Genomic DNA, 24096 nt, shown 5'->3' on the forward strand with positions numbered 1-24096 from the left:
AACATTAGATAGTGATTGTCTAAACTATCAACATTAGATAGTGACTGTGTCTAAACTATCAACATTAGATAGTGACTGTTCCCTAAACTATCAACATTAGATAGTGACTGTGTCCTAAACTATCAACATTAGATAGTGACTGTGTCTAAACTATCAACATTAGATAGTGACTGTGTCTAAACTATCAACATTAGATAGTGACTGTGTCTAAACTATCAACATTAGATAGTGACTGTGTCTAAACTATCAACATTAGATAGTGACTGTGTCTAAACTATCAACATTAGATAGTGACTGTGTCTAAACTATCAACATTAGGTAGTGACTGTTCCCTAAACTATCAACGTTAGATAGTGACTGTGTCTAAACTATCAACATTAGATAGTGACTTTGTCTAAACTATCAACATTTGATAGTGAGAGTGTCTAAACTATCAACATTAGATAGCGACTGTGTCTAAACTATCAACGTTAGATAGTGACTGTGTCTAAACTATCAACATTAGATAGTGACTGTGTCTAAACTATCAACATTAGATAGTGACTGTGTCTAAACTATCAACATTAGATAGTGACTGTGTCTAAACTATCAACATTAGATAGTGACTGTGTCTAAACTATCAACATTAAATAGTGACTGTGTCTAAACTATCAACATTTGATAGTGATAGTGTCTAAACTATCAACATTAGATAGTGATTGTTCCCTAACTATCAACATTAGATAGTGACTGTGTCTAAACTATCAACATTAGATAGTGACTGTGTCTAAACTATCAACATTAGGTAGTGACTGTTCCCTAAACTATCAACATTAGATAGTGACTGTGTCTAAACTATCAACATTAGATAGTGATTGTCTAGACTATCAACATTACATAGTGACTGTGTCTGAACTATCAACATTAGGTAGTGACTGTGTCTAAACTATCAACATTAGATAGTGACTGTTCCCTAAACTATCAACATTAGATAGTGACTGTGTCTAAACTATCAACATTAGATAGTGACTGTGTCTAAACTATCAACATTAGATAGTGACTGTTCCCTAAACTATCAACATTAGATAGTGACTGTGTCTAAACTATCAACATTAGATAGTGACTGTTCCCTAAACTATCAACATTAGATAGTGACTGTGCCTAAACTATCAACATTAGATAATGACTGTGTCTAAACTATCAATATTAGATAGTGACTGTGTCTAAACTATCAACATTAGATAGTGACTGTGTCTAAACTATCAACATTAGATAGTGACTGTTCCCTAAACGATTAACATGAGATAGCGACTGTGTCTAAAATATCAACATTAGATAGTGACTTTTCCCTAAACTATCAACATTAGATAGTGACTGTGTCCCTAAACTATCAACATTAGATAGTGACTGTGTCTAAACTATCAACATTAGATAGTGACTGTGCCTAAACTATCAACATTAGATAGTGACTGTGTCTAAACTATCAACATTAGATAGTGACTGTGTCTAAACTATCAACGTTAGATAGTGACTGTGTCTAAACTATCAACATTAGATAGTGACTGTGTCTAAACTATCAACATTAGATAGTGACTGTGTCTAAACTATCAACATTAGATAGTGACTGTGTCTAAACTATCAACATTAGATAGTGACTGTTCCCTAACTATCAACATTAGATAGTGACTGTGTCTAAACTATCAACATTAGATAGTGACTGTGTCTAAACTATCAACATTAGATAGTGACTGTTCCTAAACTATCAACATTAGATAGTGACTGTCTCTAAACTATCAACATTAGATAGTGACTGTGTCTAAACTATCAACATTAGATAGTGACTGTGTCTAAACTATCAACATTAGATAGTGACTGTTCCCTAAACTATCAACATTAGATAGTGACTGTTCCCTAAACTATCAACATTAGATAGTGACTGTGTCTAAACTATCAACATTAGATAGTGACTGTGTCTAAACTATCAACATTAGATAGTGACTGTGTCTAAACTATCAACATTAGATAGTGACTGTGTCTAAACTATCAACATTAGATAGTGACTGTTCCCTAACTATCAACATTAGATAGTGACTGTGTCTAAACTATCAACATTAGATAGTGACTGTGTCTAAACTATCAACATTAGATAGTGATTGTTCCCTAACTATCAACATTAGATAGTGACTGTGTCTAAACTATCAACATTTGATAGTGATAGTGTCTAAACTATCAACATTACATAGTGACTGTGTCTAAACTATCAACATTAGATAGTGACTGTGTCTAAACTATCAACATTAGATAGTGACTGTGTCTAAACTATCAACATTAGATAGTGACTGTGTCTAAACTATCAACATTAGATAGTGATTGTCTAAACTATCAACATTAGATAGTGACTGTGTCTAAACTATCAACATTAGATAGTGACTGTTCCCTAACTATCAACATTAGATAGTGACTGTGTCTAAACTATCAACATTAGATAGCGACTGTTTCTAAACTATCCAACATTAGGTAGTGACGTTTCTAAACTATTAACATTAGATACTGACTGTGTCTGAACTATCAACATTAGGTAGTGACTATTCCCTAAACTATCAACATTAGATAGTACCTGTTCACTAAACTATCAATATTACATAGTGACTGTGTCTAAACGATCAACGTTAGATAGTGACTGTGTCTAAACTATCAACATTAAATAGTGACTGTGTCTAAACTATCAACATTAGATAGAGATAGTGTCTAAACTATCAACATTAGATAGTGAATGTGTCTAAACAATCAACATTATGTAGTGACTGTGTCTAAACTATAAACATTAGGTAGTGACTGTGTCTAAACTATCAACATTAGATAGTAACTGTTCCCTAACTATCAACATTAGAGAGTGACTGTGTCTAAACTATCAACATTAGATAGTGACTGTTCCCTAACTATCAACATTAGATAGTGACTGTATCTAAACTATCAACATTAGATAGCGACTGTGTCTAAACTATCAACGTTAGATAGTGACTGTGTCTAAACTATCAACATTAGATAGTGACTGTGCCTAAACGATTAACATTAGAGAGTGACTGTGTCTAAACTATCAACATTAGATAATGACTGTGTCTAAACTATTAATATTAGATAGTGACTGTTCCCTAAACTATCAACATTAGATTGTGACTGTGCCTAAACTATCAACATTAGATAATGACTGTGTCTAAACTATCAATATTAGATAGTGACTATTGCCTAAACGATTAACATTAGAGAGTGACTGTATCTAAACTATCAACATTAGATAGTGACTATGTCTAAACTATTAACATTAGATAGTGACTGTGTCTAAACTATCAACATTAGATAGTGACTGTGTCTAAACGATCAACATTAGATAGTGACTGTGTCTAAACTATCAACATTAGATAATGACTGTGTCTAAACTATCAACATTAGATAGTGATTGTCTAGACTATCAACATTACATAGTGACTGTGTCTGAACTACCAACATTAGGTAGTGACTGTCTCTAAACTATCAACATTAGGTAGTGACTATTCGCTAAACTATCAACGTTAGATAGTGACTGTGTCTAAACTATCAACATTAGATAGTGATTGTGTCTAAACTATCAACATTAGAAAGTGACTGTGTCTAAACCATCAACATTAGATAGTGACTGTGTCTAAACTATCAACATTAGATAGTGACTGTGTCTAAACTATCAACATTAGATAGTGACTGTGTCTAAACTATCAACATTAAATAGTGACTGTGTCTAAACTATCAACATTTGATAGTGATAGTGTCTAAACTATCAACATTAGATAGTGACTGTGTCTAAACTATCAACATTAGATAGTGATTGTTCCCTAACTATCAACATTAGATAGTGACTGTGTCTAAACTATCAACATTAGATAGTGACTGTGTCTAAACTATCAACATTAGGTAGTGACTGTTCCCTAAACTATCAACATTAGATAGTGACTGTGTCTAAACTATCAACATTAGATAGTGACTGTGTCTAAACTATCAACATTAGATAGTGACTGTGTCTCTAAACTATCAACATTAGATAGTGACTGTGTCTAAACTATCAACATTAGATAGTGACTGTTCTCTAAACTATCAACATTAGATAGTGACTGTGTCTAAACTATCAACATTAGATAGTGACTGTGTCTAAACTATCAACATTAGATAGTGACTGTGTCTAAACTATCAACATTAGATAGTGACTGTGTCTAAACTATCAACATTACATAGTGACTGTGTCTAAACTATCAACATTAGATAGTGACTGTGTCTAAACTATCAACATTAGATAGTGATTGTTCCCTAACTATCAACATTAGATAGTGACTGTGTCTAAACTATCAACATTAGATAGTGACTGTTCCCTAAACTATCAACATTAGATAGTGACTGTTCCCCAAACTATCAACATTAGATAGTGACTGTTCCCTAAACAGTCAACATTAGATAGTGACTGTTTCTAAACTATTAACATTAGATACTGACTGTGTCTAAACTATCAACATTAGATAGTGACTGTGTCTAAACTATCAACATTAGATAGTGACTGTGTCTAAACTATCAACATTAGATAGTGACTGTGACTAAACTATCAACATTAGGTAGTGACTGTTCCCTAAACTATCAACATTAGATAGTGATTGTCTAGACTATCAACATTACATAGTGACTGTGTCTGAACTACCAACATTAGGTAGTGACTGTCTCTAAACTATCAACATTAGATAGTGACTGTGTCTAAACTATCAACATTAGATAGTGACTGTGTCTAAACTATCAACATTAAATAGTGACTGTGTCTAAACTATCAACATTAGATAGTGACTGTGTCTAAACTATCAACATTAGATAGTGACTGTGTCTAAACTATCAACGTTAGATAGTGAATGTCCCTAAACTATCAACATTAGATAGTGATTGTCTAAACTATCAACATTACATAGTGACTGTGTATAAACTATCAACATTAGGTAATGACTGTGTCTAAACTATCAACATTAGATAGTGACTTTGTCTAAACTATCAACATTAGATAGAGACTGTGTCTAAACCATCAACATTAGGTAGTGACTGTTCCCTAAACTATCAACATATAAGTCATGGTAATTCTAAACATAGCTCATAATAAACATGCATTGCTCTCTTTAGACAGCTTCTGTGAACATTACCTATTTGTCCCTGTTCCCATTACATATGAATGACTATACCTCTATCAGCTATCCTGTCCTGACGGCCTCCACACAGTTCAGTTGCCTTGAGATATTACACATTAAGAGCCTAGCTGACAGATAGGCAAATAACTCTGGGTCTATGTTCCCAAATCAGGCTGCTGCCTGCGCTACTGTGGAGACCTCTGCAGCGGACTTCTGGGCTTCTGGGTGACTGGGTGGGTTTATTCCACCACAGTATAGGTTTGTGAGGGGATGTTGGGATAGGTAGGTATCTCCCCCCTTCCCTGCCTGCCTCCTCTTTACCCTCCCTGCCCCCTTCCCTGCCTTCCTCCTCCTTACCCTCCCTGCCCCCTTCCCTCCCTCCTGGCCTCCTCCTTACCCTCCCTGCCCCCTTTCCTGTCTGCCCCCCCTTACCCTCCCTGCCCCCTTCCCTGTCTGCCCCCCCTTACCCTCCCTGCCCCCTTCCCTGCCTGCCTCCTCCTTACCCTCCCTGTCCCCTTCCCTGCCTGCCTCCTCCTTACCCTCCCTGCCACCTTCCCTCCCTCCTGGCCTCCTCCTCACCGTCCCTGCCCCCCTTCCCTGCCTGCCTCCTCCTTACCCTCCCTGCCCCCTTCCCTGCCTGCCTCCTCCTTACCCTCTCTGCCCCCTTCCCTCCCTCCTGGACTCCTCCTTACCCTCCCTGCCCCCTTCCCTGCCTGCCTCCTCCTTACCCTCCTTACCCCCTTCCCTCCCTCCTGGCCTCCTCCTTACCCTCCCTGCCCCCTTCCCTGCCTGCCTCCTCCTTACCCCTCCCTGCCCCCTTCCCTCCCTCCTGGCCTCCTCCTTACCCTCCCTGCCCCCTTCCCTGCCTGCCTCCTCCTTACCCTCCCTGCCCCCTTCCCTGCCTTCCTCCTCCTTACCCTCCCTGCCCATTTCCCTCCCTCCTGGCCTCCTCCTTATCCTCCCTGCCCCCTTCCCTGTCTGCCCCCTTCCTTACCCTCCCTGCCCCCTTCCCTGTCTGCCCCCTCCTTACCCTCCCTGCCCCCCTTCCCTGCCGGCCTCCTCCTTACCCTCCCTGTCCCCTTCCCTGCCTTCCTCCTCCTTACCCTCCCTGCCCCTTCCCTCCCTCCTGGCCTCCTCCTTACCCTCCCTGCCCCCTTCCCTGTCTGCCTCCTCCTTACCCTCCCTGCCCCCTTCCCTGCCTGTCTCCTCCTTACCCTCCCTGCCCCCTTCCCTGCCTGCCTCCTCCTTACCCTCCCTTCCCCTTTCCCTCCCTCCTGGCCTCCTCCTACCCTCTCTGCCCCCTTCCCTGCCTACCTCCTCCTTATCCTCCCTGCCCCCTTCCCTGTCTGCCCCCTCCTTACCCTCCCTGCCCCCTTCCCTGTCTGCCCCCTCCTTACCCTCCCTGCCCCCTTCCCTGCCGGCCTCCTCCTTACCCTCCCTGTCCCCTTCCCTGCCTTCCTCCTCCTTACCCTCCCTGCCCCCTTCCCTCCCTCCTGGCCTCCTCCTTACCCTCCCTGCCCCCTTCCCTGTCTGCCTCCTCCTTACCCTCCCTGCCCCCTTCCCTGCCTGTCTCCTCCTTACCCTCCCTGCCCCCCTTCCCTGCCTGCCTCCTCCTTACCCTCCCTTCCCCTTTCCCTCCCTCCTGGCCTCCTCCTACCCTCTCTGCCCCCTTCCCTGCCTACCTCCTCCTTATCCTCCCTGCCCCTTCCCTGCCTGCCCCTCCTTACCCTCCCTGCCCCCTTCCCTCCCTCCTGGCCTACTCCTTACCCTCCCTTCCCCCTTCCCTGCCTGCCTCCTCCTTACCCTCCCTGCCCCTTTCCCTCCCTCCTGGCCTCCTCCTTACCCTCCCTGCCCCCTTCCCTGTCTGACTCCTCCTTACCCTCCCTGCCCCCTTCCCTGCCTGCCTCCTCCTTATCCCCCTGCCCCCTTCCCTGCCTGCCCCTCCCTTACCCTCCCTGCCCCCTTCCCTCCCTCCTGGCCTCCTCCTTACCCTCCCTTCCCCCTACCCCTGCCCGCCTCCTCCTTACCCTCCCTGCCCCTTTCCCTCCCTCCTGGCCTCCTCCTTACCCTCCCTGCCCCCTTCCTGTCTGCCTCCTCCTTACCCTCCCTGCCCCCTTCACTGCCTGCCTCCTCCTTACCCTCCCTGTGCCCTTCCATGTCTTTCCCCTTCCCTGCCTCCTCCTTATCCTCCCTGCCCCCTTCCCTGCCTGCCTCCTCCTTACCCTCCCTGCCCCTTTCCCTCCCTCCTGGGCTCCTCCTTACCCTCCCTGCCCCCTTCCCTGTCTGCCTCCTCCTTACCCTCCCTGCCCCCTTCCCTGCCTGCCTCCTCCTTATCCTCCCTGCCCCCTTCCCTGCCTAACCCTCCTTACCCTCCCTGCTTCCTTCCCTCCCTCCTGGCCTCCTCCTTACCCTCCCTTCCCCCTTCCCTGCCTGCCTCCTCGTTACCCTCCCTGCCCCTTTCCCTCCCTCCTGGCCTCCTCCTTACCCTCCCTGCCCCCTTCCTGTATGCCTCCTCCTTACCCTCCCTGCCCCCTTCACTGCCTGCCTACTCCTTACCCTCCCTGTGCCCTTCCCTGTCTGCCCCCTCCTTACCCTCCCTGCCCCCTTCCCTGCCTGCCTCCTCCTTACCCTCCCTGCCCCTTTCCCTCCCTCCTGGCCTCCTCCTACCCTCCCTGCCCCCCTTCCCTGCCTACCTCCTCCTTATCCTCCCTGCCCCTTCCCTGCCTGCCCCTCCTTACCCTCCCTGCCCCCTTCCCTCCCTCCTGGCCTACTCCTTACCCTACCTTCCCCCTTCCCTGCCTGCCTCCTCCTTACCCTCCTGCCCCTTTCCCTCCCTCCTGGCCTCCTCCTTACCCTCCCTGCCCCCTTCCCTGTCTGACTCCTCCTTACCCTCCCTGCCCCCTTCCCTGCCTGCCTCCTCCTTATCCCCCCTGCCCCCTTCCCTGCCTGCCCCTCCTTACCCTCCCTGCCCCCTTCCCTCCCTCCTGGCCTCCTCCTTACTCTCCCTTCCCCCTACCCTGCCTGCCTCCTCCTTACCCTCCCTGCCCCTTTCCCTCCCTCCTGGCCTCCTCCTTACCCTCCCTGCCCCCTTCCTGTCTGCCTCCTCCTTACCGTCCCTGCCCCCTTCACTGCCTGCCTCCTCCTTACCCTCCCTGTGCCCTTCCATGTCTGCCCCCTCCTTACCCTCCCTTCCCCCTTCCCTGCCTGCCTCCTCCTTACCCTCCCTGCCCCTTTCCCTCCCTCCTGGCCTCCTCCTTACCCTCCCTGCCCCCTTCCCTGCCTGCCTCCTCCTTATCCTCCCTGCCCCCTTCCCTGCCTGCCTCCTCCTTACCCTCCCTGCCCCTTTCCCTCCCTCCTGGGCTCCTCCTTACCCTCCCTGCCCCCTTCCCTGTCTGCCTCCTCCTTACCCTCCCTGCCCCCTTCCCTGCCTGCCTGCCTCCTCCTTATCCTCCCTGCCCCCTTCCCTGCCTAACCCTCCTTACCCTCCCTGCTCCCTTCCCTCCCTCCTGGCCTCCTCCTTACCCTCCCTTCCCCCTTCCCTGCCTGCCTCCTCGTTACCCTCCCTGCCCCTTTCCCTCCCTCCTGGCCTCCTCCTTACCCTCCCTGCCCCCTTCCTGTATGCCTCCTCCTTACCCTCCCTGCCCCCTTCACTGCCTGCCTACTCCTTACCCTCCCTGTGCCCTTCCCTGTCTGCCCTCTCCTTACCCTCCCTGCCCCCTTCCCTGCCTGCCTCCTCCTTACCCTCCCTGCCCCCTTCCCTGCCTGCCTCCTCCTTACCCTCCCTGCCCCCTTCCCTGCCTGCCTCCTCCTTATCCTCCCTGCCCCCTTCCCTGCCTGCCTCCTCCTTACCCTCCCTGCCCCTTTCCCTCCCTCCTGGGCTCCTCCTTACCCTCCCTGCCCCCTTCCCTGTCTGCCTCCTCCTTACCCTCCCTGCCCCCCTTCCCTGCCTGCCTCCTCCTTATCCTCCCTGCCCCCTTCCCTGCCTGCCTCCTCCTTACCCTCCCTGCCCCTTTCCCCCCTGCCTCCTCCTTACCCTCCCTGCCCCCTTCCCTGCCTGCCTCCTCCTTACCCTCCCTACCTCCCTGCCTGCCTCCTCCTTCCCCTCCCTGCCCCCTTCCCTCCCTCCCTGCCTGTCTTACCCTCCTCCCCTCCCTCCCTGCCTGCCCCTCTCCTTACCGTGCGGCGGTGCAGCCGGTCCTTCATGACACCAATGAACTCCTTGTAACTGAGCTGTCCGTCACGGTCCTCGTCGAAGATGTGGAACACAGTGTTGACCAGGTGATCAGTGAGCTTCAGCCCCGTCGTCACATAGACTGCCCGGGCCAACTCATCTGAGAGGGACAAGGCGACGAACCACCATGTCACTAAATTGGACCACTATTATAGTCTCCATCCCAAATGGCACCGTATTCCCTATACCAGGGCCAATGGGGTCAAAAGTAGTGCACTATATAGGGACTATGGTGCCATTTGGGACACAATGATAGTGTATAGATGGTGTGTTAACAGTGGAAACAGTGGAACAGTGGAACAGTGGAAGAGTGTTACAGTGGAACAGTGGAACAGTGTAACAGTGTAAAAACAGTGTGGTTATTCCTCGTCCATGTATTTCAGTAGTCAAACAAATCAATGGAACGATTGGAACTAACCTTGGCCAATGGAACGATTGGAACTAACCTTGGCCAATGGAACGATTGGAACTAACCTTGGCCAATGGAACGGTTGGCAAAGTTGTACATTTGCATGGCTATAGCAAAATCCTCCAGGTTGTTCATGAATTGGAAGAAGGATCTGAACTCATCAAAGGTGATTCCCTACAAGATGAACAAAGTCAAATTCAAATCAAAGTCAAATCCAAGACAGTCAAATCAATTAAAATAAATTCAATATAAAAAGCAGAATAAACAGTAATTCATCTAAACTCAAATCAATGAAAACAGAAAAAGATTCACTATAATATAAAAGTGTAAATGTAAAAAGAAGATAAATATCTGAGGCTCAAACAGCGTGAGAGAGACAGGAATGAATGACACATAAAGCAAACGACTGGATGTCCCAACCCAAAAGGCCAGCCAGACAATGCAACAGCACTTCACACGACACATAATCTACTCCACTTAAACCAGAGGGAAGCCTTTAGTGTCCGCGGGACCTTGAAGACATCACATAGATAACAGACACAAAGGCAGGAAAATGACCAAACAGACAGAGTATACATCGCTGGGTTGTTCCCCCCTGGTATGGATACTATGAGTTGATTGTAGCTTTTGGGGAAAAGGTCAGCATGTTTGCAGATTTTTGTAAAGCAGATTAACCTAACACTTACATAAACAAAAACAAAAGGGGGCTGAATCCCAAACAGCTCAGGGTTGGCAGATGAGTCAAACACAGGCCCTATTGATGTCCACTCAACCATCCCACTGCTACTAGAAACTCCTATAGCTCGCTCCCTCAGGGGCCCCTCCAACACAACCATCCCACTGCTACTAGAAACTCCTATAGCTCGCTTCCTCCCTCCGGGGCCCCTCCGGGGCCCCTCAAACACCACCATCCCACTGCTACTAGAAACTCCTATAGCTTGCTCCCTCCCTCTGGGGCCCCTCCAACACAACCATCCCACTGCTACTAGAAACTCCTATAGCTCGCTCCCTCTGGGGCCCCTCCAACACACTGCTACTAGAAACTCCTATAGCTCGCTCCCTCCCTCTGGGGCCCCTCCAACACACTGCTACTAGAAACTCCTATAGCTCGCTCCCTCCCTCCGGGGCCCCTCCAACACAACCAACACACTGAGCCTAACAAATTATGTAATGAGTCATTTGTGATGCTTTGCTATTTTAACAAAGCAAGCTCCATAAACTATCTCTTAGCACAATGACGAGACCCACTTGATTATCAATGGCGATCTAGCAACAAGCTACTCAGCCCACTGAGAAGCTGCTCACCTCTTTATGTGCGGGTCAGTGTGTCGAATGAAAAACAAACTAAAAACCTAAAATGTGAAAGTTTCACTCAGCAACTATTCATGGTTGCCTTCACGCAAGTGAAAAACTACAACAGAGACGTTTTCAGACAAGTATTTGGTTAGATAGTATTTCCACATCAATCATTTCAGTAATACCACAGAACAGAAATGACGCAATAAGAAATTCCATTCCATCTCGGTGTATCACTATCTATGTTATGGCAAGCTGGTTACCTGATACCACTCTACACATTATTACCACTCAGTTTATTGCTAAATAAGTAACATTTAATCGTCCTGGTCAAAACTGAAAATAGAAAATAAGATTTGATTGATTGAAAAACATAAGAATGACCAGTGGATTACTGGTCAACTAAATCCATCGCACACTTCCAAACTAAGAAAAGCATACTTGCATGTGTCTGGAAGAAAAGGCTATGAGGGTATTTAGGCTGAGTCGCCTTGGGGGCCAGGGGGTGAGAGGGCAAAGGGCTGAGAGGGTGTGTAGGGGGGATCATCTGGGGGGGTTAAGGGGGGCAGATTGGAGGTTTCTGGGAGGTAAAGGTATAGGGGGTGGGGGAGGGAGGTAGTTTGAGGTGAGGGGGGATGGAGGTAGTTTGAGGTGAGATGAGATGGAGGTAGTTTGAGGTGAGGTGAGATGGAGGTAGTTTGAGGTGAGGTGAGATGGAGGTAGTTTGAGGTGAGATGGAGGTAGTTTGAGGTGAGATGGAGGTAGTTTGAGGTGAGGATGGAGGTAGCTAGTGAGATGGAGGTAGTTTGAGGTGAGATGGAGGTAGTTTGAGGTGAAGGGGGATGGAGGTAGCTTGAGGTGAGATGGAGGTAGTTTGAGGTGAGATGGAGGTAGTTTGAGGTGAGATGGAGGTAGTTTGAGGTGAAGGGGGATGGAGGTAGCTTGAGGTGAGATGGAGGTAGTTTGAGGTGAGATGGAGGTAGTTTGAGGTGAGATGGAGGTAGTTTGAGGTGAAGGGGGATGGAGGTAGCTTGAGGTGAGATGGAGGTAGTTTGAGGTGAGATGGAGGTAGTTTTAGGTGAGATGGAGGTAGTTTGAGGTGAAGGGGGATGGAGGTAGTTTGAGGTGAGGTGAGATGGAGGTAGTTTGAGGTGAGATGGAGGTAGTTTTAGGTGAGGGGAGAAAGGCGAGGCCTTAGGGTGTTTGTGTATGTTAGCATAAGGCAAAGACTACATTGCAAGTGCTCCACAATCACCTTCTCATCTGTAATGCTCTTGCGCACATTGTCCAGGTAACCTGCAATGTCATCTACGTTGGTGAAACGCAACAGGATGTGGGCAAAGTCCTCCTCACTGATGATAGGCAGGCCTTTGGAGTAAGACAGGAACTCAATCTCAAGCACCTCTGTCTGCAAGTTGTCCATGAATCTGGGGAGGGGTGGAGAAGATGACAGAGAGAGGTGGAGAGGGAGACAGAGAGAGGTGGAGAAGATGACAGAGAGAGGTGGAGAGGGAGACAGAGAGAAGTGAAGAGGGAGACAGAGAGGTGGAGAGGGAGACAGAGAGGTGGAAAGGGAGACAGAGAGGTGGAAAGGGAGACAGAGAGGTGAAGAATTGGTAGAAATGACAATAGTGTATTGTACATTATATACAGTGCATTCGGAAAATATTCAGACCCTTTACTCATTACTTTGTTGTACATTATATATCTGACACTGTAAAAGCAAGATGTAAGTTGGAGTTTTTGTCCATTTCCCCACTTGCCTGTAAAAATCATCGAAGCCCAACTCCGCCTTCCCCTTTTTCCCAAAGAAATGAACCAGCAGGGTCGTGTCGGTCATATTTTCATCCATATTCTGGGAGGGAAAACAAATGTGTGATTCAGTCTGACTTCCATTACTCGTAAAAAAATAAAGAAAAAATAAAGAAATGGACCACTTATGGCCGACCACGAGGACGACTTATCCACAAGGACCCAACCATGCAAAATACATTTCACTCACACAAACACACACACATGCTTGTACGTAGAAACATGCAGCCAAGTGCCACATACAGAGCTCTTGAACAACACAAATGCAGACAAATGCTTTTATCCAACCTTTATTGTCTAATATCAATGTGTAAACGTAGCACATTCCTGTCATTTTACAATTTACTATGTTAATGGTTAATATGTGGCTAGGAAACACAGGGAGACCAACATTGAAGTTCCAGCATTTCCCCTTCTCCTGACAGTTACACATGGTACTGAGACATATCAGAGTCCCCTGGGAACATGACCCCCCCAGTAACAGTTCCTACTGGTGCAGGGTATTTCCAGTCCAGGACAGGATGCTTTCAGATACATCACTGGTGGGAAAAGGGGTATTTTGAGGAATACAGTTTTTTTTTACAACGAATGAAGTTTGACCTCATCAACAAAACTTGGGCCAACAACATAGTTTATCATCAACAACAAAATAAATCAATATATTGAGTATGATCCATATCATGTGACATTTAAGACACAACATTACACAGACCTAATCAAGGGAACCCGTAAACATTTACAGGTTAAATAGGAAAGGGACACATCTGAAAACAAGACTTGTGTAGCTACCTCCAGGTCAGAAAATAGAGCTTGGCTTGCCCCCTTTCTCAGAACATCCCACATGCCCCGGGGCTCTAACTGCTGAGCCTCTTTTCTAAGGACCTGTGATGGTAGTAGAGTAGTGGAGGCAGAGCTGTTAGATGACGACAGAACACATCTGGCAGATATTAACAGCATTAGCATCAGGCATTAGCATTAAACACATATACAAAAACAGGCAAACAGACTGATGGACAGACAGAAGTAGAGCTGGACAGACAGACATATGGACAGACAGACTGACAGAACTAGAAACGGACAGATGAATGGACAAACGGAGAGACAGACAGGCAGACAGAGTATCTTTCAAATAGCCAACTGATTTGAACTACTCATAGACACTCCTGAACTCATCCTTGCAGTGACAACAGTAAAATAACTCTCTGACATCCAACCACCCAGCCAGGCAGTCATAGACAGGACAGGAGTGCTGAAAAGTCCTCACTGCCGGTATAGTAACTACATATCTAGGAAGTCTGTGAAAGACTGAAAAACTCCACCATCCATGAAGCTGTGAGCTCTGCTCTGCAATGGAGCATGCAACCTTCTGGCGAGGAATTCAGCCAAGACAGCTGCATATGTCCGAGACACACAGGGCGTGAAGGGTGAATTCATGACAGGTTTACAGTGTAACTGAATCCACTCAATCTGAATACATCACCGTTTGAACATAGGTGCGAGCTGAATGCAGGTTACGGTGTACTTTTCATCCACACTTGTGAAATGGGATCAGATTGTGATTAAATAAACATTTTGGAATGATATCTCTCTTTGTTCATTGTTTTTAAGATAGTGGCCCACCCTACAGTACCCCAGAGGGGGATGCAGGTTACACCCTATCAATGCTACTGGCCCACCCTACAGTACCCCAGAGGGGGATGCAGGTTACACCCTATCAATGGGAAATGTTGCCACTCTTGTATAATCATGGGCAATTGAAACCATCCAATACATTTCAAGAATACAACGATTGTTTCAAATGCTGCATCCCAAAGTGTCTGTGGAAGTCAAAGTGTCTGTGGAAGTCAAAGTGTCTGTGGAAGTCAAAGTGTCTGTGGAAGTGTCTGGACTAGTGTGATATCAAATAAACAAGGCTGCTTCTTCTCACCAGTGTGACAAACTCTCACCCAGTAAGGTCATGCAACAGCACATGCCTTTCCTTCTGCAGTCCTATTGACATCATAATGGACAGTCTAGCATTATCACTGTTTGGTAACAGTACTAGTAATACTAGTTACAGTTGAAGTCGGAAGTTTACATACACCTTAGCCAAATACATTTAAACTCAGTTTTTCACAATTCCTGACATTTAATCCTAGTAACAATTCCCTGTCATTGGTCAGTTAGGATCACCACTATATTTTAAGAATGTGAAATGTCAGAATAATAGTAGAGATAATTATTTATTTAAGCTTTTATTTCTTTCATCACATTCCCAGAGGGTCAGAAGTTTACATACACTCAATTAGTATTTGGTAGCATTGCCTTTAAATTGTTTAACTTGGGTCAAACGTTTCGGGTAGCCTTCCACAAGCTTCCCACAATAAGTTGGGTGAATTTTGGCCGATTCCTCCTGACAGAGCTGGTGTAACTGAGTCAGGTTTGTAGGCCTCCTTGCTCGCACACGCTTTTTCAGTTCTGCCCACACATTTTCTATAGGATTGAGGTCAGGGCTTTGTGATGGCCACTCCAATACCTTGACTTTGTTGTCCTTAGCCATTTTGCCACAACTTTGGAAGTAAGCTTGGGGTCATTGTCCATTTGGAAGACCCATTTGCGACCAAGCTTTAACTTCCTGACTGATGTCTTGAGATGTTGCTTCAATATATCCACATCATTTTCCTTCCTCATGTTGCCATCTATTTTGTGAAGTGCACCAGTCCCGCCTGCAGCAAAGCACCCCCACAGCATGATGCTGCCACCCCCGTGCTTCACGGTTGGGATGGTGTTCTTCGGCTTGCAAGCGTTCCCCTTTTTCCTCCAAACATAACGATGGTCATTATGGCAAAACAGTTCTATTTTGTTTCATCAGACCAGAGGACATTTCTCCAAAAAGTACAATTTTTGTCCCCATGTGCAGTTGCAAACCGTAGTCTGGCCTTTTTATGGCGGTTTTGGAGCAGTGGCTTCTTCCTTGCTGAGCGGCCTTTCAGGTTATGTCGATATAGGACTCGTTTTACTGTGGATATAGATACTTTTGTACCTGTTTCCTCCAGCATCTTCACAAGGTCCTTTGCTGTTGTTCTGGGATTGATTTGCACTTTTAGCACCAAAGTACGTTCATCTCTAGGAGACAGAACGCGTCTCCTTCCTGAGCGGTATGACGGCTGCGTGGTCCCATGGTGTTTCTACTTGCATACTATTGTTTGTACAGATGAACGTGGTACTTTCAGGCATTTGGAAATTGCTCCCAAGGATGAACCAGACTTGTGGAGGTCTACAATTTTTTTTCTGAGGTCTTGGCTGATTTATTTTGATTTTCCCATGATGTCAAGCAAAGATGCACTGAGTTTGAAGGTAGGCCTTGAAATACATCCACAGGTACACCTCCAATTGACTCAAATTATGTCAATTAGCCTATCAGAAGCTTCTAAAGCCATGGCATCATTTTCTGGAATTTTCCAAGCTGTTCAAAGGCACAGTCAACTTAGTGTATGTAAACTTCTGACCCACTGGAACTGTGATACAGTGAATTATAAGTGAAATAATCTGTCTGTAAACAATTGTTGGAAAAATTACTTTGTCATGCACAAAGTAGATGTCCTAACCGACTTGCCAAAACTATAGTTTGTTAACAAGAAATATGTGGAGTGGTTGAAAAACAAGTTTTAATGACTGCAACCTAAGTGTATGTAAACTTCCGACTTCAACTGTATATGAATGATAACATTACATGTAGTACTGTTCACTGTTCACCGTTCTCTAGGAATTTCCTAGAAACAAAGATTCCCAGTGAAACAGTTTTCCATCTTCTGCAGAGGGCAACTTCTGCCTCCTCCCACAGGTGAGCAAAATACTCTGTCTTCTGCCTCCACCCACAGGTGAGCAAAACACTCTGTCTTCTGCCTCCACCCACAGGTGAGCAAAATACTCTTGTCTTCTGCCTCCACCCACAGGTGAGCAAAACACTCTGTCTTCTGCCTCCACCCACAGGTGAGCAAAATACTTGTCTTCTGCCTCCTCCCACAGGTGAGCAAAATACTCTGTCTTCTGCCTCCACCCACAGGTGAGCAAAACACTCTGTCTTCTGTCTCCACCCACAGGTGAGCAAAACACTCTGTCTTCTGTCTCCTCCCACAGGTGAGCAAAACACTCTGTCTTCTGCCTCCACCCACAGGTGAGCAAAACACTCTGTCTTCTGCGTCCACCCACAGGTGAGCAAAACACTCTGTCTTCTGCGTCCACCCACAGGTGAGCAAAACACTCTGTCTTCTGCCTCCACCCACAGGTGAGCAAAACACTCTGTCTTCTGCCTCCACCCACAGGTGAGCAAAACACTCTGTCTTCTGCCTCCACCCACAGGTGAGCAAAACACTCTGTCTTCTGCGTCCACCCACAGGTGAGCAAAACACTCTATCTTCTGCCTCCACCCACAGGTGAGCAAAACACTCCGTCTTCTGCCTCCACCCACAGGTGAGCAAAACACTCTGTCTTCTGTCTCCACCCACAGGTGAGCAAAACAAGTGCTGTTTTTTTTTACCTCATCCTTTTTGTCCTGGTTCTCGATGCCTCTCATGTCTCGACATCGCCTTGTTCAAAGGCACCATGAACAGCCAACCATAAAGGGCCAGATCCTATAACACATGTCCTCAAATGTGTCATGCTTCATTTCATAATATTTATTTATCTTATTATTTTTCCATGCCTGGCGGGGGAATGAGACAGTTGAGACAGCTGATAAAACATCTCTTCCACTGCGCTTCGTCGCTCTTCACCAGAGGGAGATTCAGGACTTAATCTCACAGCTAATTACGGACAAGTCTTTAATGTACCGGCGCTCTATCCCCATCACGGCCCATTAAAAGAGCATGAAACGTTTGTAATTAGAATACACGGGTGGGGAAAGCCCAACCGCAGGTTTCAAGACATGCCTGTCATGTAGAGTTTGAAAAGATTTGACTTTTGAACCATTCACTGGGAGGATACCTTGAGTGATGCAGAACAAATCAAAACCAAGACACACCTTAACCCAACAGCTCTTAAAACAACCATCTCAAAAGCACTGGGTTTTCTTCCTACTAGCTGCAGCAGCACCCTTTTCTATGTGTCTGTGTTGAGACATTCATTCTAGCAGTGCTAGCTCAATAGCTCTCAGTGACTGGCACGGCGATCAGCATGGTCAAGCCCACCACAAAAGGTAACCCGAGACCAAATACCACTTTTCAAGAAACTGTAAAAATAAAACATGGGGGTCCGGGAGGAATGCTGTCATTCTTCAGATAAGGGCCTTTTGAAAAGGGATCTCTGGGCCCATAGAACCCATCGCTCAGCCAGCCACTCTGACAGACATCAGGCCAGTACATAAATCATCTGCTCTGCTGGGGATGTCCAACGGCACAGCCAGAGTTTGGACTGGACCCATTAGGGCGGCATTGTCCTGGCTACCTCGCAGCTCGCATGACGCTCTGCTAACCTTGCATATGAGAAGGCCAAGATACAGTAATACCAGCAATGCATTTAGCATGGAATGGCTTCCGTGGTTTTTATGTCCATTAGCACACTTGGCTAAGTAACTACAGTAGATTTCTTGAATTTTTCATAAGCAAAGAAGGCCACATGCAACAGGCTAGCCAAGAAGAAAACACATAACAGAAAGTTCAGATATTCTGGGGAGAGGGAGAATACATACTCTCTGTGCACGGGACTCCCGGTTCCCATACAGTTGCATGTTCTGTAAAATGCAGGGGAAAGATGGATGCGGGCATGCAAGAGATAGAACCATGTTAGAGATAGGGTAGAGATAGAACCATGTTAGAGATAGGGTAGAGATATAACCATGTTAGAGATAGGGTAGATATAGAACCATGTTAGAGATAGGGTAGAGAAATAACCATGTTAGTGATAGGGTAAAGATACAACCATGTTAGAGATCTACAGTGTACCACATCCACCATAATGTCTGTCTACAGTCTACCACATCCACAATAACGTCTGTCTACAGTCTACCACATCCACCATACTGTCTGTCTACAGCCTACCACATCAACCATAATGTCTTTCTACAGTCTACCAAATCCACTACATCCACCATAATGTCTTTCTACAGTCTACCACATCCACCATACTGTCTGTCTACAGTCTACCACATACACCATACTGTCTGTCTACAGTCTACCACATCCACCATAATTCCTGTCTACAGCCTACCACATCCACCATAATGTATGTCTACAGTCTACCACATCCACCATACTGTCTGTCCACAGTCTACCACATCCACCATAATGCCTGTCTACAGTCTACCACATCCACCATACTCTGTCCACAGTCTACCACATCCACCATAATGTATGTCTACAGTCTACCATATCCACCATAATGTCTGTCTACAGTCTACCACATCCACCATACTGTCTGTCTACAGTCTACCACATCCACCATAATGTCTGCCTACAGCCTACCACATCCACCATACTGTCTGTCCACAGTCTACCACATCCACCACATCCACCATACTCTGTCCACAGTCTACCACATCCACCATAATGTCTGTCTACAGTCTACCATATCCACCATAATGTCTGTCTACAGTCTACCACATCCACCATAATGTCTGTCTATAGTCTACCACATCCACCATAATGTCTGTCTACAGTCTACCACATCCACCATAATGTCTGCCTACAGCCTACCACATCCACCACATCCACCATACTGTCTGTCTACAGTCTACCATATCCACCATACTGTCTGTCTACAGTCTACCACATCCACCATACTGTCTGTCCACAGCTTACCACATCCACCATACTGTCTGTCTAAAGTCTACCACATCCACCCTATAGTCTGTCCACAGTCTACCACATCCACCATACTGTCTGTCTAAAGTCTACCACATCCACCATACTGTCTGTCCATAGTCTACCACATCCACCATAATGCCTGTCTACAGTCTACCACATCCACCATAATGCCTGTCCACAGTCTACCACATCCACCATACTGTCTGTCTACAGTCTACCACATCCACCATACTGTCTATCTACAGTCTACCACATCCACCATACTGTATGTCTACAGTCTACCACATCTACCATACTGTCTGTCTATAGTCTACCACATCTACCATGTCTGTCTACAGTCTACCACATCCACCATACTGTCTGTCTACAGTCTACCACATCCACCATACTGTCTATCTACAGTCTACCACATCCACCATACTGTCTATCTACAGTCTACCACATCCACCATACTGTATGTCTACAGTCTACCACATCCACCATACTGTCTGTCTACAGTCTACCACATCCACCATACTGTCTGCCTACAGCCCAAACACACACTTTCTCCCTGACTTCCTGCAGGACAATTTTACATTTCCAAAGTATTGTTCCAAACTTTAAATGAATAATGGGGAAACGTTGGTCTTCGTAATTTCTATCTAACTGACTGCACCTTACAGGAATTAATACCTAGAATAAATGCAATAAGTGAAATGCATGTCCTAAATGTGGAGAATATTAATTGGGGGAGAAACACCAAAGAAATGCCTCTCCTTACCAGCTTGTCAGACCTTGGAGCACCATCCGCTGCTTCTTTGCGATCCTTTTTCTTACGGAAGATTTCCTCAAGCTGGTTAGAAGAAGACAGAAGACGTTGAGATGTTCTTCAGACTCCCTTCACTGACCAAAGGAACTATCCTTCTAATTTAATCTTAAAATAATGACATACCACCAAGAACTCCCGTTTGTCCACCATTTGGTTTCCATCTGCATCAAACATGTTGAAAGCTATCTTAAAGCCAGCATGAGGCTCTGGGAAAGGACAGAGAAAAGAGATAAGACAAGAGACCACGTTCAAACTAACATCTTACGTATGTTTTCTTTTTTTATCAAATATCTAATCAAACATACTTACTTGTTAAAATGCAAAGCAGGAATAGATACTCTGTGTAACCGATGATGCCTGAAAAAAAACCTTGACTGTCATAACTGTATTCAGAAAGTTCATAAAATAATTGAACATTAAAGTCTAGCAGTTCACTTGAGTTATTTAGAGTTGTTCAAAGTCATGCCCTAACCCTTCACATGAATGAAACACCCCATGAAACAGTGCACACCTCTAGACAACAGCTAATATTCTCTTTCATATTGATAACATCTTAAAAAGGTGCCTCTTAATTCATGGTTGGTGTTCTCGTCCCACGAACAGAGGCTTTACAATGTAAGTGACCCATCTGGACACAAACCCCCAAAAAATGAAGCCCCAGTGCTGGCTTCGGAGCGACCTCTGTTTGGATAACAAGGTGTAAAACATTCTCAAGTGATCTGTCACTGATTGTGGATGTCTGATTCGGCTTTGTGTTCCTTTATTTGTTCTAGAACTCCCTTTGTTGTGTGACTGCGAGGAAAAGAGAAGAGTAACTGTCAGGGTCCATCTCAGTAGACTGAGGAGGGTTGTCTTGCTACCTCTGAAAGCATTCCCAAGCTTTTGTTTGCAGGAGAAGACAGTGACTCCAGCACAGATAGCTCTGGGTGTTATGGGAAAAAGATTCAGGTATGGCCTTTGCTCCAGGGAGATTTCCCACACAAAAATGACACTTGGGAGGAAAATATACTATGAATGGACATTGGTAGTGCATCCAATAAAATCCTCTTTATTTATATTTCTGATACTCCTTATCATATAAGTGATGTTCTCCAGATATCTGATGTTTGTCTGCGTTTGGATTGTTGAATGCGGTGGGGAAGTACTGGATGTCAACAGAGAATTTCTGTTGAAAAGTCCCAATGAAATGGTGCATCGAAACATGAGTCACTGATCTGCTCGAGAACTTCTCTGTTGAAAATGTATAGGGCCTTAAAATGACTAAAGTTCCCTGGCTTCAAATACCTTTTAAGGCTTAAATAGGTTGGAGGGAAGAAATCTTTAAGATTCCAACCATGTCTCACCAATACCACACACACCTTCACTCAGGGAGAGAGAAACCTTCCTCCCCTCCCCAACCCTCCCCTTCCCTTCCCTCCCCAACCCTTCCAACCTCTGAGCTCAAGTAGATGTTGTCAGACAATAGAAATAATTCCTCAGAAACACTTCGTACAGAGTGGCAGAACCGGAGATGTAATCCTACTCCATTCTTAGGATTCATCATGTCCATGGTGATCAGGAGGCAGCCAGTGAGACATGCCTCAACATAACCGGGTTCAAACAGCTCCTCTCATTCTCTAAAGCAAGGCTTTGTTCGCTGATCAATCCAATCCCTTTTTTCTCGGCAAAGCCGCCACGTTTAACAGCAGGATTAAAAGCCCCAGATCCCAGCGTTGGCACTTAGCTAAAGCAACAGAGGAGAGAGCAGGGAGAACGTATACACCAAACACAGGGTTTGAAATGCAGGGAGGGATGTTCACTTCTTCAAGGAGCAGTGAGAACAGGGTACTTGAAGCATGTTTCCATGAAAATAGCAACATTGAAGAACACTTACAATTATCTCCTTTCCTCAGCTTGTCAATATTGTAGCGAACGGAGGGAGCGGGAAGTGAACACTGGTCTCTGGTGTAAAAGGCAAACACTATGCATCGCACCAATAGGTTTAACGTACTTGGTGGGAATTGTAACGTGGCTCATACTGCGAGGATCGCTACACTATTTCAAAAATACCAGTACATCTCATTCTCAGTATGGGGATGTAGTTTATTCTAACTGGTAACGGTATCGACGCTAATCAATGTTAACTGGTATATCCTATATAGGGTAGATTTCCTTCACCCTCATATCTAAGGTTCCCTGAGAGCAAATTACAACATCACTAGATTGATGGAAAGATAAGATGGTGTTTACTGCCTGTACTCTGTTCTCGATTGATTTGGTATATGGAAACTGCAAACATTCCATTGGCCCATATTCTTGATGATAGAGAGTTAAGGAGTCTCACCTCGGTGACGTAGGTTCCTGAATAAATTGGATGATCCTTTAAAAACAGGAGGGGTGTCTGCCAGTATCTGTTCCAACTCCTTCAACAATGGAAGAAAATCACAAAGTGTTTACTCATTGAAGAATCAGTACACAAACATGGGTAATTCATTATTATTCACTGAGTGTACAAAACATTAGGAACACCTTCTCTTTCCATGACATAGACTGACCAGGTGAACCCAGGTGAAAGCTATGATCCCTTATTGATGTCACTTGTTAAATCCACTTCAATCAGGGTAGATGAAGGGGAGGAGACAGGTTAAAGAATAATCTTTAAGCCTTGGGACAATTGAGACATGGATTGTGTATGTGTGCCATTCAATGGACAAGACAAAAGATTGACATGCCTTTGAACAGGGTATGGTAGTAGCTGCCAGTTGCACTGGTTTGTGTCAAGAACTGCAACGCTGCTGGGTTTTTCATGCTCAACAGTTTCCCTTGTGTATCAAGAATGGTCCACCACCCAAAGGACATCCAGCCAACTTGACACTACTGTGGGAAGCATTGGAGTCAACATGGGCCAGCATCCCTGTGGAACACTTTGGACACCTTGCAGAGTCCATACCCTGACGAATTGAGGCTGTTTGGAGGGCAAAAGGGGGTGCAACTCAATATTAAGAAGGTGTTCCTAATGTTTTGTACACTCAGTGTACATCGATTCTTCTCTAAGAAGAGAAAAGCAGGGTTCTATTTCAAATACATTTTCACACTTGTCTATGCATGCAGTGCTATAATCACAAACATCCCACCTGTTTTGTTAGAGACCTCCAAATCCTCTTTTCTAAAAAGAAATTCAGAATTCATTTTTTAAAAACACAATAAAATAACAATTATTCACACAACATGCTATAAACAAGCCTATAATGTACTTTATGGTGGAAAAACAAGTGGCTATGTGTAAGAAAGGACAGCTGGACTCAGGGCTGTACTGAAACATGAGTACCATATCTCCAGGAACGCATTCCAATACTCCATAAAAAGGTCCCTGGTCATAAGATAAGGCGTTGGCTTCATAAAAACACCTGGCTAGGTGATTCACATGGCCCTATCACCCCAGAGGGACGATAACAGTGACAATAACCTTAAGGTCTGTTTCTGATGAAGGAAGCAGTTATGATGACCCTTTGCTTTATAGGGCTCTCCCACCAAACTGAGGTGTCTGGGTGGACAAGCAAATATAACAGGAAGGGGCAATCCTCATTTTGTGCATTTAATCCCCTGAAAAGTTC

At 45.3% G+C, this 24096-nt stretch overlaps 1 protein-coding gene across 3 annotated transcripts in view; it reads right to left on the minus strand.

Moving 5' to 3' along the window:
• Window positions 1–24096, minus strand: part of micu3b (mitochondrial calcium uptake family, member 3b) — a 66219-nt gene that overhangs the window by 32179 nt on the left and 9944 nt on the right. Inside the window, exons 3-13 of one of the 3 annotated variants that reach the window (XM_041904122.2) lie at window positions 23617–23648; window positions 22827–22905; window positions 20813–20860; window positions 20627–20709; window positions 20456–20527; window positions 18582–18623; window positions 13703–13795; window positions 12865–12956; window positions 12357–12528; window positions 9871–9979; window positions 9342–9496 (exon numbers count right to left, since the gene is read on the minus strand). In XM_041904122.2, coding sequence (XP_041760056.1) covers window positions 9342–9496; window positions 9871–9979; window positions 12357–12528; window positions 12865–12956; window positions 13703–13795; window positions 18582–18623; window positions 20456–20527; window positions 20627–20709; window positions 20813–20860; window positions 22827–22905; window positions 23617–23648 — 977 coding nt within the window. The remainder of the gene's footprint in view (window positions 1–9341; window positions 9497–9870; window positions 9980–12356; window positions 12529–12864; window positions 12957–13702; window positions 13796–18581; window positions 18624–20455; window positions 20528–20626; window positions 20710–20812; window positions 20861–22826; window positions 22906–23616; window positions 23649–24096) is intronic. The other 2 variants (XM_041904130.2, XM_041904136.2) reach the window with 2 other exon arrangements.

This window comes from Coregonus clupeaformis, chromosome 2 (assembly GCF_020615455.1).
Source record: "Coregonus clupeaformis isolate EN_2021a chromosome 2, ASM2061545v1, whole genome shotgun sequence".
In the NCBI taxonomy this organism is placed as follows: Eukaryota; Metazoa; Chordata; class Actinopteri; order Salmoniformes; family Salmonidae; genus Coregonus; species Coregonus clupeaformis.